General features: G+C 39.3%; 2 protein-coding genes across 2 annotated transcripts; both read right to left on the minus strand.

Moving 5' to 3' along the window:
* Window positions 1-4,714: 4,714 nt before the first annotated feature.
* On the minus strand, window positions 4,715-6,585 carry ndufa4a (NDUFA4 mitochondrial complex associated a). Its single transcript, XM_039825169.1, has 4 exons — window positions 6,428-6,585; window positions 5,703-5,791; window positions 5,385-5,445; window positions 4,715-4,999 (listed from the first exon to the last, which is right to left on the minus strand). Exons 1-4 carry the CDS (start codon window positions 6,467-6,469, stop codon window positions 4,943-4,945), a joined length of 249 nt encoding a protein of 82 aa, XP_039681103.1. The 5' UTR covers window positions 6,470-6,585; the 3' UTR covers window positions 4,715-4,942.
* A 714-nt stretch (window positions 6,586-7,299) lies between these two features.
* slc35b1 (solute carrier family 35 member B1) lies at window positions 7,300-13,758 on the minus strand. The gene is made up of 9 exons (XM_039825168.1): window positions 13,151-13,758; window positions 12,192-12,295; window positions 11,525-11,655; window positions 11,387-11,417; window positions 10,821-10,981; window positions 10,554-10,680; window positions 8,795-8,901; window positions 8,490-8,643; window positions 7,300-8,057 (listed from the first exon to the last, which is right to left on the minus strand). Exons 1-9 carry the CDS (start codon window positions 13,273-13,275, stop codon window positions 8,005-8,007), a joined length of 993 nt encoding a protein of 330 aa, XP_039681102.1. The 5' UTR covers window positions 13,276-13,758; the 3' UTR covers window positions 7,300-8,004.
* Window positions 13,759-14,384: the final 626 nt, after the last annotated feature.

A 14,384-nucleotide genomic window follows, 5' to 3' on the forward strand; every position in this document is an offset into this window, starting at 1 on the left:
GCTCAGAGTTGAGCACCAAATGGCAAAAAATGAGAGACACTCCCTCTGCGAGAATCAGAGGGAGAAAGGCTTTCAGTCATTACTCAACACAGCTCACAGCAGGGGAGGGGAAAGCAGTGTATTCCCTCAGTAATGCATCTGTAAGTGTGTATGTCTGTGTATGTGTCAGACTTAGTGAAAATAGAGATGTAATTGAGAGGTAACTAAGGCATTACAGAGGCAATATTGACACTGAAGACAACAGTGGATGAAAGCAATGACTGGTTTCTTCTCTTGGGTTCAGATCACTGGTAAAATAATAAACTGAAGAGGGTGTACTCATTTGTGGCCATGTTATTGAACTTTTCTGTCCTGTGTGTTTAATTGAGACAGCACAGAATAATTATCATCTGCAGATATGAAGTTCATAGAGAGTAAAACAGGAGTTAGAAAGATGAGGTGACATAATCTTTTAGTGTTTAGTGACAAGAGGAGCTGTAAAGTGGAGATATTACTAACAGCCCATGCTGTATGATATAACATGATGCATCAGCATTGTTTGTGTACATCTGGAGGCGCCAATCGAAAGTTTATAAATTTGTGATTTAATTTCTCCAGTTATGGCAAAAGCATCTGAGTATGTTTGTTTAAAGCCTCTCTTCTTATGAATGAGGGATCAATTTAAATGAGATGGGCGGAAATTTGAATCATGTCTTCAATTCATTTTTGGCAAAATTGCATGTTGCAGTTATATATACTGTATCATTGTATAAAGACTGACACATTTTGGAACCTAGTTTACCAAAGGGAAAATAAATATATATATATATATATATATATATATATATATATATACACATATATATGAACATTCAATATATACATTTCATAAATAAGATTTTAAACAAATGATGAATCAATCTTAACACAACTTCACTGTTTTGGTTCAATTTCACCGCTCTCATCAGTCTCATTTCTAGCTACAACAGGCGGTTGTTTTCAGCAAACGGCCCACATGTGCACTACCTGCAGCGCTTAAAAAAAGAGAGTGAATATTGGACTTACATTCACCAGATGGCCAGAAACAAATGAATCATAATGTTGCTCCGTATATGTTGGATGCATAAAAAAGGCAACTATTTGCAAACCTTTGATCACAACAACTTTACAAGAGATAATACGTGAATGTTTGCTGCTTGTTGTAACAAAAAGGTCAATAGATTTTAAAGCAGCAGAACTTAAGTAAAAATCCGTATAAAGTCTGTAACATCACTTCTGTGGGAAAAAAGCTGTCAAGGCAAAAAATGAAAAACACTGCACATTATTTTCTAGCCAGTGATGGTTCTTATAAATGATAAAAAGCAGTAATTTCAGCAAGCTAAATGTCATCTGTTTCTGCATAATCTTCACTGCTGAACGTTCCCAATCGCAGCGATAAAATATAGAGTAGGCCTGCTCAAGATAAAAATACTTGAAAAGATAACACAGGAGTTTAGCTGCCGCTGACAGACTGTACTTGGTCAGCGTTGCATAAGCTTTATGAGCACTTCACTGTCATTAATGGAAAATCACAGCTGCCATATTATGGAGGGAAATGCCTTGAATTTCAACTATATAATGTGGGTTTTTATAAGTAAACAATATTACTAAGCAACCAAGACATCTTTGCATGGATGTGGTTGTAAGATGACACGTTTATTTATCACTCCTTCCCTTGCACACACATTGAAACTTACACAGGCACTATGAAGATGCTTTATTAAGGACTTTGTTAGTATGAATGGTGCAGGATTCTCTGCACTCCCCCTGTTTCTGGACTGCCTGACCATTGGCTTGACCTTTAGAAGACAATTTGCTGCAGAAATCGCCTTACGCGTCGCCTCACATTATTTTCCCTCATTATTTTTTCAATGTTACCTTTGCAGTGTTGCAGAAAAGAGCTGGATTCAACAGAGGGGTCGAGGGTTCAGGAGGAGGAGGGTAAAGATGCAGGTCAGATTAGTTCTACAGTTGTGTTCAGCCCGTGTCCTCGGAGAATTCACTGCCAGGAAGCCATTTGAACTCTGAACTTTCAAGCTGTCTGTCAAAAGCTGACCTTGTTGACTGTAGGAAAGCCTGGACACTGGCTACAGAGCTTTAATGTCGGGCAACAAAACACTGAACATGTGCAAGGTTAATTCATTTTCTCTGTGATGCTTTATAATCCTGAATCAACATCTCTCAGGCCAAATGCAAAAACAAATAAAGGCAGTCCTTATGAATCTACAAATTCGTTGTAATGTCTACATAAAACAACGTTGATCGGTCCGCCACTCTAGTCCAGACTGAAATATGTCTACAACTATTAGATGGATTGACACAGAATTTTCTGTAGACATTCACGATCCCCAGAGGATGTATCCTACTGATCCTTGTACTTTTCCTCTCACGCCACCACAATTTAGATTTGTGGTTTTGAGTGAAATGTCTTGATAACTACCAAATGGATTGCCATAACATTTGGTACAGACATTACGCTACCCTCTTGGTGATCCCTTAACTTTCCATCTAGTGCCAAAGCCTTTGGTTTATGACTAAATACTTGCTAACTAACTAAAGGCATTCCCATCAGGTTCAGCTGTACTTTGTGTTTAGTGTTAATTGGCAAATGTTAGCATGCTAACCTGCTAAACTAAGATGGTGAACATAGTAAACATACACCAGTTAAACATCACCACGTGGTAAGCAGGCGCCCACAGAAGTTTACTCCTTGACGCAGCAGGCCCAGGTACGACTCTGACCTGCGGCCCTTTGCTGCATGTCATTCTGTCTCTCTCTCCCCTTTCATGTCTTCATCTGTCCTGTCAAAAATAAAGGCCGAAAATGCCCAAAAAATAATCTTAAAAAAAAATAAACATTACCATGTTAGCATTTTCATTGTGAGCATGTTAGCGTTTTGAAGTACAGCGTCACACTCAATCACCTTGTTGATTTCAACAGCCATGACAACAGTCTTCATTTCAAGGCATTTTATTCGTCAGTTGTAGCAATATTGACTTATAAAATCCCAGATGCAAAACATCTAAACATTTGTAAAGTTTAGTAAAGTATATCAAAGCCCTGATTTGCAATATTTTCTGTACTGTACAGACGCTGGATGGCAAACTTTTGGTTGAATTTACTTCCGAGATGTTTCTTTTTGCAATTCAACTGTTTATTACAAGAATGCATCAAGTAAATTCAGGAAACCTCGACCTTTTCACATTTCAAGATGGAATCAATTAGTTTTGTCAGAAAAAAAAAAGTTTTATCTGAAAATTATTCATTAATTTTTTTATCCCCTCAAACATTCAGCCACAGCATGTCAATTGCTCTCATTTTGCTTCTATTAAGATGAAAACCACAGGTTACATCAACAAATAATTAAGCTCAGGAAAATGAAGGAACTTTTGTGTTACTTCCAATCTCAAGGACTATTATTACTTAGAACTGAAACAACTCAAATGTTCCAAAATGAAGCATGGTTACATGCTGTGCCAGAAGTTAATTTTTTTTTTTAAGTCTTATTTCCCCAGGTGAAGAAAAAGAGATATGTGAGCGCTCCATCGTGGAGAGGGTGGGTGAAGATTTAGATGTGGGCTTCTATTCAAATATGAAGGTCTCCTTGACATTTTCTGCACTGCGTTGGCTGCTCATCCTTGATGCATTTTCCCTGAGCTGCATATGGGCCAGCCCGACCTGTTGACATTTACATACTCATCTGGCTGAGAGTGATGGCATTCTATAAGGAGAAACACCTCCACATGTCCTACCACTGTTTCCACCGCTCTGAGTGTTACACATGAACAGGTTATTGCTTCAAACAAACACAAGTCGACCTTTGCAGGGAGAGAGCCATGTTCTCTCATTCTTCCCTTTAAACAGCATCTTCTGAAAGCTTTGTCTCATTTGCATTAAAAGCACAGGGCAGGGCACCCAGATAGCTCAGTTGGTGGGCGACCATATATAGAGGTTTACTCCTCAACGCAGCGGGCACAGGTTTGACTCCAACTTGCGTCCCTTTTGCTTCCCCCCCTCGCTCTGCCCTTTCACGTCTTCAGCTAGCATGTCAAAAATAAAAATAAAAGCCTCTAGCTCTGGGGCAGCCTCTAACTCACCCAGTAAGAGCGTTCGCCCCATGTTGGCCAAGTCCTGCAGTGGTGCGGGTTCGAATCTGACTGGATGCCCTTTGGTGTGTGTCATCCCCCATCTCTCCCGCCCCCCCCCCCTTCTTGTCTATCCACTGTCACTCTATATTTAAAGGGAAAAGCCCCCAAAAAATCTTAAATAATCTTAATTTTTTATTTTTTCAAAGCATGGGGCAGCTGGCAGGCCTCATATATCGGACTAAATACCGATTAGGGTTTCATCACAACGACTGGACTGCTACAGCTGCCACCAGAGGAAGCCCACTGCTCAAATGTGAGGAGGTTAAAGTCTGCTCCCACCATACCGAAAGACTCTGGATAGCAGCCAAGAAGAGTAGTACATAACTCACCAGCAGCTGGGTGAAGGCAGGACAAGGTGAAATAAGGTAAAAGCCAAGCCCATATAGTAACAGCAGAGCATGACATAACTGTAAACACATGGAGGGTGGTCATGCAAATATGTATACATTTGATGCCTTAAAGTGACAACATAAATTAAGACATGAACCAAGATAAATGACATGGAACTCAAAGTTCCCCAAAATAAAATCTGAATAAATGAAACAGGGTTTTTTTTTTTTTCCTGTATGGAGGAGAAGAGACTCTCACTTTATTGATAACCATCGAAAATGAGAAATAAGAGACATGGCTTCCAAATGCCAATAGAATGCAATGAGGAAACTTAAATATGATTCATTGTGCGGGTTTAGCCTCTGCATCCCTCAGGTTGTTGTGAGGAAGTTCAAAATGGGGCTGTGTGGATCATCTCATCTTTGTAGTTTGTTTGGTCCAGCAAATTAGAAATCAGGGCCCTGCTTCTTCAGCTTGCTGTAGTCCAAGTTAACTGCGTAAAACTGAGAATACAAAAAAAAAAAAAATCTTTACTCAACAGATATTTCACAAAAAATGCACAACATAATGCAATACTTTCCCTCTATGTTACAGAATCATTCAATTTCAAAAGGTGATTCATAAAATGGTCTAAGTATACTAAATACTTTTACCTTGATCAAGTGTAAGCAGTTAATGACTTCATCGGATTTGTTACTACAAGTCAGCGTTAACCAGATTATGTCATTTGATTAATTCAACTGAAGGAATAATCCATGGCTCACCAACTAGTCTGGCAAAGATCCATACTGTAAACCCTGAATATAACTACTTATGCTTCAGCAAAGACAATCAAGACTGGAACACAGCATGATAATTAAGATTTCTGAAGAGGTGAATAAGGCACACCTTGTACTGATCAGTTGGGGCCATCTTGTTCCACGGCTCTGGGTTGTTCTTGCGATCCCAGCTGGAGGAGAAATCAGGTACACATTATGAAAGATCAATCATCAGCGACTGTAACTTGACATAGACATTCATGGGCGAGTAGCAACATATTTATTTGAGTTACAACAACTGTCAGCTTCTTTACCTTTTTTCTCATCTGAAAATCTTAATATATGCAGATAACATGCACCCCGCATCCACCCCATTTGCCATTTTGGAAAAGGACAAAAAATAAAAATAGAAGAAGAAGAATTCCTGTGTCACGACTGAAGTCCTCACCTGACATCAGGGTTTCTCAAGGCCAGACGAGCGAGGTACATCATGGACATGGCTGCCCCTCCACCGATGAAGAACAAAAGGGGGATCAGCTGTAGGTGACAAAGAAACCTTCATCAACATAAAGGCAAACCGTCAAAGCTCAAGGAAGAAGCTAATCACACGGAGCCTGCTCACATCTTGTGTAAACAGAAAACACTACCCTGCAAAACAGCATTAAAACTAACCGTTGCATATAAAATGTGTACAACTTTCTTTCAGTCCCCACTCATTGACTAAAATAACTTACTCAAGTCAAATAAACTGTACAGAAATAACTTGAAAAAGTTCTAGTAAACACCTAGAAATGCTAGTTGCTAACGCTACCTAGCCAGCTAACTAGTAACGTTAGCACAAGTTGCTATTTTCAGCACAGCAGACCCTCTTCTCGGCTAGTCTTGTGGGTGAAGCTGTGACCTGATTTGACTCCAAAACATAATCTGCCAAAGGTCTTGGCACTTGCTACATTGAGAAACCGTGTGTTACTCTATAATTGCTGCAGAATAAAATAAACAGTAAAGCATATTTTCATATTTAACAGAATTTCTCAAAGTCAGAGGGGTCAAAGTCAAGAGTTAGCTAGCTAGCTAACTAGTTTAGCTAGGTTAAGTTAGCAACACAAATTCCCAGATCCAAGGTTTAAAACCTCTAACATAAATATTTACTGGATATAACCGTGCTATACTTACAGCTGGGTGACTTCTAAGCTGTTTGCGCATTGTAGCGAGCATTTCGACGTTGGTGAGGGCCGATTTTGAGCAGAAATAAACGGATTACGGAGAGTCCTGCCAAAACGCACTATTTAATCTGCGAGCTCGCTCGGAAGAAAAGGCCAAAGAAACACAGACAGGATGCTAGGCATAACGCCTGACTGACGGTGGCGAAAACACGTAATTATTAATTATTATGTGTACTATGTAGAGGTTTTATGTCATACTGGATGTAATAAATGTCGATTCAATTTGTAGGGTTTCATCAATATGCTGATGTTTCGCTTCATTTTTTATTTTCAAACAGTATTTTATACTGGCAAAACTGAAGTTGTTGAAATGTTGCTACAATCACCAGAATTCAACCCCAAAACAAAACCCATTCATACACCTAACGTTATATGTAACACAGACATTATTCTCATGGATGAGCCGTTACACTCTAAAATGTGTGTTTTATTTCATGTTTCACTAAAGTCCCCGTGGCTACATCTGATCATTTTATTTATCTAGTTGTAGTATGATGAACTGTATCTCATACTGCATTAGTTTAATTATCTTTAGATAATTAAAATGCCAGCATTCAATGAAAAATAAATAACATGTCGACTGAATCGATATGTCAGTGACATGATGGAGATAAAATAGTTTACTGCTCCTGTCTCTTGCATCAGTGTGAGCAGGTGAACTGTCTATATCATAGTGTTACAGCAGGGGGCGGTGTTTCCTTTTCCTACTTTTAATCGGTTGGCTAACAGATCCATATGTTTCTGGTGGTAATTATTTTCCCTTGTAGCTTTAGTAAGTGTTTGTTGGCTATTTTACAGTCATTTCCACCAAGCAGCACCCAATTAGAGTATCTCAACTGACTGATGTGAACCAATCAAGTTCAGTCTGTTTAATAATAAGTAAATCACCATGAAATATCACAATTTCTCTTTTTATGGCAAGTCATTTTCAACTTGTAGAAAATAAAAGTAAAAACAGTTCAATAGTAAGATTGAACAAAACACAACAGGCTACATACAACAGTTAATATTTTATAAATGGCATGATGCTTGGCTGATTGTTTGCCAAGAAATAAACTACATGTGATAATTACACATATTCAAGCAACAATTTGTAAACCAAGCCTTACTGGGTGGCAAGTTCATGAGTTAAATGATGGAAAACATATACCTTATGCCTTGTTTGGTTTTAATTTCCACCCAAGGGAGGTGAGCTGGTTTCAGAAACATAAGATTTGTCTAAATACAGTATTTTCCACCTGTGTCTTTCAGCCAGTCCAAATTCCCCCACAAAAGTGTGGTATCTTGTGGTCAAAGTTCATTCAGGACTTGATCCCAAGTAAAACGTGTCTCTTCGATATATCAACAGTACACAACAGAAGCTGGACTATCTTTTAAATACAGTTAAGTTAAAAATCTGACCATACTTAAACAAATCATAGGCACATACAGTATGCCTGTGCAGAACGTCTTATGAAAATAAAATACTGGCTATAGAGTGTTTCCTTTTGCAATGTTTCGGTCTTTCTCTCGTGTGCTCCAGATGTTTTAGTGCGTCGTCTTCTTAGGTACTTTGCCAAATTTAGCATCAAATCCGAGACCTTAAGAGAGAAAACCATAGGTGTGATTAAGGAGCAAAGAAAAGCCTTAGCAGCTAAACAGAAATAATTGTACACTAATTAAACAATAAAATTACCAATTTACCCAATGAAAACAAATAATTTGAGCATTCCACCTTCTTTTCTTTTTTTTTTTAACAATGTCTGTGTTATATTCTACTGACTCGCCTTCAGCTATACTCTCAATGCATAATTTACCACTCAATGAAATTGTTTGCGTGGGAAGGATTCCCCAATTGTTTGTTATAACAAACACATACAGTAATTGCCTCAAACTACAGTTGAAGGCTTCAACCATGTTTTTGCAAGCATTTTCTAGTGTTGTATAGTCCGTCATCGATTTTTCAGCGATACAATGCATTAATGAGAAAAATGCAGAGGGCAACAGTGTGTTAAACCAGAATTAACTCTTACCAAGGAACACCAGGATGGTGCCAAGCCACTGCATCGTACTCATGACGTTGCCAAACAGAATAACGGAGCCAAGGATGGTGAAGAACTTCCTTGTGGTGGTGACGATGGAGCAGGTCAGAGGGCCAAAATACACCACCGTCATGAAGATGAAGGTCTGGTAAAAGGAGTTTAGAAAAAAAAAAATAATTAAGAAATATAATTTAGATTTTAGACAAAAAAAAAAAACTTTGATCCAAGTAAAGGATTTCTTCCAAGGGAGCAACACAACACCATCCATCATCTCATACAAGTATCCATCCACCCACCTGGCCTAAAGCACTGGTCAGTCCAAACAGAAGAATGTTGTAGATGATGCTCGGGTGGCGTTCAGTAAAACTTAGGAACTCCCATACCTCCCCTGTCCACAATACCGCTGAGAGGAAGAAAATAGTCAGAAAATGGCATTTCAAAAACAACTCTGTAATTGAACATAATCTTACATATAGTTGCCTTATCCTTGGCACTGATGTGCTAAGACAACCAGATCATAGTGTGGGCATACGGCATCACCAAGTGGTGGAATACAGTAACAGCAGTTAGATGAAGCCTTGGTGTGGAGGTGTCATTGATTCGTGGGAGTGGAAGTATAAGAATACCTTTGTATCTTGGGAAATACCAGCACTTCAAAGCTTATCGACTTCTGATAAAAAGGCAGCAGGAGTGTCTTTAGGTGTGTGCAGAAACTAAACCTGAGGACCTCTAAAAATCACCTTTTAAAAAATATGTTTTTTTAATGTAATGTAATCCTACGAAAACGGGAGACAGGCACTGTCAATTAATTTAGCTATAAGAATGATAAGAGTTTCTCAGTTCTGTGGCCAGGATAGCTCAGTCGGTAGAGCGGGCACACATATAAAGAGGTTTGTGCCTCGGCGCAGAAGGTCCAGGGTTCGAGTCTGACCTGGGACGATTTTCAGCATGTCTTCCCCTCCCATTGCTTTCCTATCATTAAAAAGGTGGAAATGCCCCCCCCCCCCAAAAAAAAGAAAAAAACTGGCTTTGACCTTTTGATCTTTATCTCACAGCCCATTAGTGCCTAACCTTAGAAAGCACCTCATTAAATTGTATTATTTTTATGTGCTTTACTCTTCAGCATATTACAGCAACCTCCTCACTGAACTGCGGGCTTTGAAGTGCAGGATTCCTTATCTATAAAAGATAACACTGAACACTTTGAGTTGACTGAATTAATGAGTTTTGGGCTCCTGAGAGAATAGTGTTCAGCTTTACTTAAAGAGCTTCTTGTTGTTTTTGTTTTTTTTTTACTTAGCCGGACTGCCATTAGCTACTGCATCCCAGCAGCGTTCCATTTCTGAATTATTTTTATGACACTACAAATCAACACAACTAATAGTGACATAACACTTGACAGCAATGATATAATTCAGCTGTTGATACGAAAACACCATACAGCGTATGACATATACACCAGCATGGTAATAAAATACCTCAACTTGTATTCAAGACATGTTAATTAATCTGGGCCTTCACTTAAGCTTATTTTAGACCTTTTCAGTCTTGTCAAGATACATTTTACAGTACATGTGCAAAACTGCAGAATACCCAAGTAACCTGTATAATGTGGCACTGGTGAGCATGTTAACACAATATGACAATTACAAGTTTTAGCTCAATAACAAGCAAATATGTGCCACCAAATGGCAGGATATACAAACACTACATCAGTTTAATATAACAACAATTTTTACATTGTTTGGGGTTTGAAAATTATCAAAAAGCCTACAAAATATTAAAATCTTCGCTTTTAGCGTTCTCTGACAATTTGCCGTTGCTTCGCAACAGGACGTTCAGTGCACCAGTGTTTCTGTTTCATGTGGCCATATTTTGGCAGTACTGAACCATATCAAGGTAATTTTGCTGATTAGTTTCTCCTCTCTGGCTTCAGGTGTGCCAATCAGCCCAGTGTAGTTTTGGTTGGAATGAAGCCTTCCATGCTTCCTGGCACTTCACGGCACATATTCATTTGGACGAGAATTGGGCAAAGAGAATGGTTGCTGGACTCACCTAGTCCCAGCACCAGAGTGGACCACATGTTGATGTTCAGCATCATGTGGTTGGCACTTGTCTGGAAGCGAGCCCTCATGTGGTCCTGGGCCACACCAGTCAGACCGTCCAAAGTCAGAGAGATCAGCTACGACAGAGCGAAACGCACCATCCAAGCCATGAGACAAATGCCATAGAAATGTCACAGTAACTATGGCTACAGTAGGAAGACACAGACGGATCAGGGTGTAAGTGAAATGGATGGAACATAAAGCTATGTTAACTCACCAACAGAATCTCTCCAAACCCAAAAACATGGTCATCTGAAACGGCTGAGCTCTTGTTGGGCTTGTAGAGGAACAGCGCTACACCGCTCACAATAAGCAGCACACACAGATACTTTGCCAGTGGGTACTTCTTCCTTAGTATTGTCACACCGAGGATCATCACTGCAACAACACGACAACGGCACGATGGACGGTTTTAACAATGGATACCAGGGGGACATCTCCAGGGTTTGAGGTAATCCTACCCTGGATACGATGTCAGACCTTTACCCCTGAGAGTGGAAGATGTGGATTGTGAAAGAGTGTGTGTGTGTGTGTGTGTGTGTGTCTGTGTGTGTGTGTGTGTGTGTGTGTATTTCTCCATTTGTAACTAGCTGTGAGCTGTGAGATATAACCTTCATGTACAAACAGAACATACTGTAACCTGCCATATGTGCTCTCAACGCAATACATGAAAAGAAGTTGCTTACTCAATGTGTCCTTGATCAGTTTAGAACAATATCAGAATCACTCTTGTATGTAGGCAGAAAGCAGAGGGCTAACTACAAGTGATATTATCAGATTTACCTGGTATGGGCTTGCAGGATTTCCCCAACACCTATCAGAAAAACATAGCTTTAGGATACGATGGCACCAAGCATTAATAACTCCATAAGAATAATGTTAACCAACTGACACTGCCCTATCTCAAAAGGGCAGACTCACCTGTGTGGGGTAGTTGACATACTGAAGGGCAGAGTTACTGGACACCATGGCTCCAAGATAAGAGAGGGAACACAACCCATAGAGCCAGCTCTTGGTGTGATCTGGCTTGGAGCCCTCAAAAAACTGGATCACTAATGATAAAGAGGAAGAGCTGGCTTCAGAAATATATTTTGGATGTTTGTTTTTTTAACCACTTTTATTAGTTTTTAGGACTAGGGCGATATGGTTCTGTCCCGATTTGATTCTTTCAGATACATGGGTGCCGATTTGATTTGTATTGCGATTTTTATTTATTGCGATTCTAGAAGTATTGTGATTCGATAGTATTGAAATTTTCATTTCCTTCTTTAACAAAAACAAAAGTTGAATAATATACTTCAGAGACAATATATCATAAGACATTTCTAAAAACTAATTTCTTTTCTAAGAAGAATGCACATCACGTCAGTGTGACATTTATTTCATTTGTAAAGAAGTACATAACATGTATTTCTGCTTTTGCTCTGTTTTGCTGGAAACGGGTATGATGTAGTCTCCGTCAACGTTACCGTATAAACAGAAAATATTTAGGTGAATCATTGTTAAAAAATAAATAGAAAATCAACGTTACATCCAATCCACCCCACGCTATTAGTTTTTGTGTCTATTCAGTGCAGCACATACTCACAGATCTTAGCAAACAGAGCACTGACAATGCACTGGATAAGGACCAATGTCCGGGCAAATCTGAACTTCTCCTGTTGGTCTCCCTGTCCATAATCACCTCGTGTGCTGGAAAAGTCAGAGAGACAACACTGGGTTGAGTGCAACAGATCACAGACAATCTTAAGTAACCTACAATGGCATTCCTGGCAGAAGCATGGGTGTTTATATGTTAAAGAGTGGAGTGCTCTTGTGAGTCCCCAAGCTATGAAAAGCCCCCCCGAAAGGAGACACCATAATGCATTAAGTTACAACTGACAGGGTGGGCTGGTGGTGGTGACATTTTGTTAGGGGGGCAAGAATCTTTAGCAGCTTGCTTGCTGGTGTCAATGGGCAATCGTCACCAAGAACTCATAGGAAACAGTAATGTTGTTTAATAACTATATATAATGGAAGTCAACTATTTAGGTTTGTGAAAGGGCTGCTTGGGTGAGACACCAGTTTCGAGTCATCATTTTGAAACCATATATGATCCCTGTTAGTGACATCTATCTATCTATCTGTCTGTCTGTCTGTCTATCTATCTATCTGTCTATCTGTCTGTCTGTCTGTAATAATGACACACAACTTTAGTGAACTATAAAGTGCATGAGTCAATACACTTTATAATATGACCAGAATGTCAAGCCAAACTCCATTACAAAATCGGACGATTTAATGTCAGATTTGTCTTTTTGCGTTGGTAAAGGCAACGTTAATACCTCGGATGACGTTGCATAACGAACACTTTGAACGCACTAGCTAGCATATGCTGTACTTTGTTGTGCATAATATATAGCTAGCTAGCTACGTAATGGTTCGTATAGATTCGGGAACTGTCGGCTTGAAAGCCACCATTAAAATTGGCGGATTTATGAATGGAGTTTGGCACAGAACAGAACAGTGAAATAAACTAAATAGGTTAACTAACTAACTGTTACTTACATGGTCTCTTGTAATATTCCGTAGTAAAAGTAACACACGAAGACTCCGAGGAAGCAAACGATGAACCGTATCCGCATGTTGTCCCACATTGAGGCAGGCTTCCCAGCTCCCTTTCCCGCAGCCATGCTATCGTCCAACAGCCCGGGTATGTTAACCGACACCGCTCCGCTCCCCGCGCCCCTCACACCGACGTCCCGCTCCACGATGAGGCGAGCCGGTATATGGTGCTCGTGTTTTCACGTTAGCTAGGTGTTTCTGTGGTAGTAGCGGTTTTGCCTTCAAACCTTCTTGTGCACAGTAATTGTTAATTGCCAAAGCTCGCTAACGGTAACGTTACCTTGAATTGTCTGGAGCTGCACAGACACTCAAATATCATTTCATTGGTTTGTTTTGTGTCATTCTGATGTATCTAAATTTCTCCTCCAGGACAGCTGTAAATTCAAAAACATCCCATTCCCACCTGGGTTTCTGTAAGTTAGATGTCCTGTCAGGCGAGTGCAGTTCGTGTTTTCATTTAGAAATTAAAGACTATAATTAGTAGAGAAAAAAGCGGTAACGTCCATCTATGGTACATTGACATATATAAAAGATATGGTAGCGTCCATGGGTAGCGTCAGGAAAATTGATTTTATGAAAGGACCTCAGTGGTGTCAACAGCTATGCCTGAACAATTACATGTTTATGTTATTAGTTTAATAAATTAAATCTTGAACACAAATACATGATTGTGTGTGTGTGTGTGTGTGTGTGTGTGTGTGTGTGTGTGTGTGTGTGTGTGTGTGTGTGTGTGTGTGTGTGTGGACACTAAACTTTAGTGTGTAACGACTAAAATAAATGTAGGCTACTCAAAAGTATTGGTATCAAAATATACTTAAAGTGCCAGAAGTAAAAGTAGGCCTACTCACTATGCAGAATGGCCCATTTCACAATGATATATATTATATTATTGGAATGTGTACATCACTTATGTTGCAGTTGCATTTTATTTTAATTGCGGTATACTGCTGGAAGCTTAACCTATAATAATACATCATAATTTATTAGTTGATTTATATTTTGTATTAATAATCTAAATCTGCAAAGTAACTAAAGTTGTCAAATAAATGTAGTAGAGTGACAAGTCAAATACAATATTTGCCTCCACATTGTAGTGGAGTAGAAGTATAGTAGACACTCAAGTACAAGTACAACAAAATTGTACTTAAGTACGGTACTTGAGTAAATATATTTAGTT

Source organism: Perca fluviatilis, chromosome 15 (assembly GCF_010015445.1).
Source record: "Perca fluviatilis chromosome 15, GENO_Pfluv_1.0, whole genome shotgun sequence".
Taxonomy (NCBI): domain Eukaryota; kingdom Metazoa; phylum Chordata; class Actinopteri; order Perciformes; family Percidae; genus Perca; species Perca fluviatilis.

Excerpts from the sequence above, each read along its gene's own strand:
- ndufa4a (XM_039825169.1), bottom strand. The coding sequence starts at position 6,469 with ATGCTCGCTACAATGCGCAAACAGCTTAGAAGTCACCCAGCT. Across the intron at positions 5,792-6,427 it reads AGCTTAGAAGTCACCCAGCT|CTGATCCCCCTTTTGTTCTT; the intron begins GTAAGTATAGCA and ends TGTCACCTACAG. Across the intron at positions 5,446-5,702 it reads TTGAGAAACCCTGATGTCAG|CTGGGATCGCAAGAACAACC; the intron begins GTGAGGACTTCA and ends TTTCTCCTCCAG.
- slc35b1 (XM_039825168.1), bottom strand. The coding sequence starts at position 13,275 with ATGGCTGCGGGAAAGGGAGCTGGGAAGCCTGCCTCAATGTGGGACAAC. Across the intron at positions 10,681-10,820 it reads GGTTTGGAGAGATTCTGTTG|CTGATCTCTCTGACTTTGGA; the intron begins GTGAGTTAACAT and ends GCTCTGTCGTAG. Across the intron at positions 8,902-10,553 it reads CACTCTGGTGCTGGGACTAG|CGGTATTGTGGACAGGGGAG; the intron begins GTGAGTCCAGCA and ends TCTTCCTCTCAG.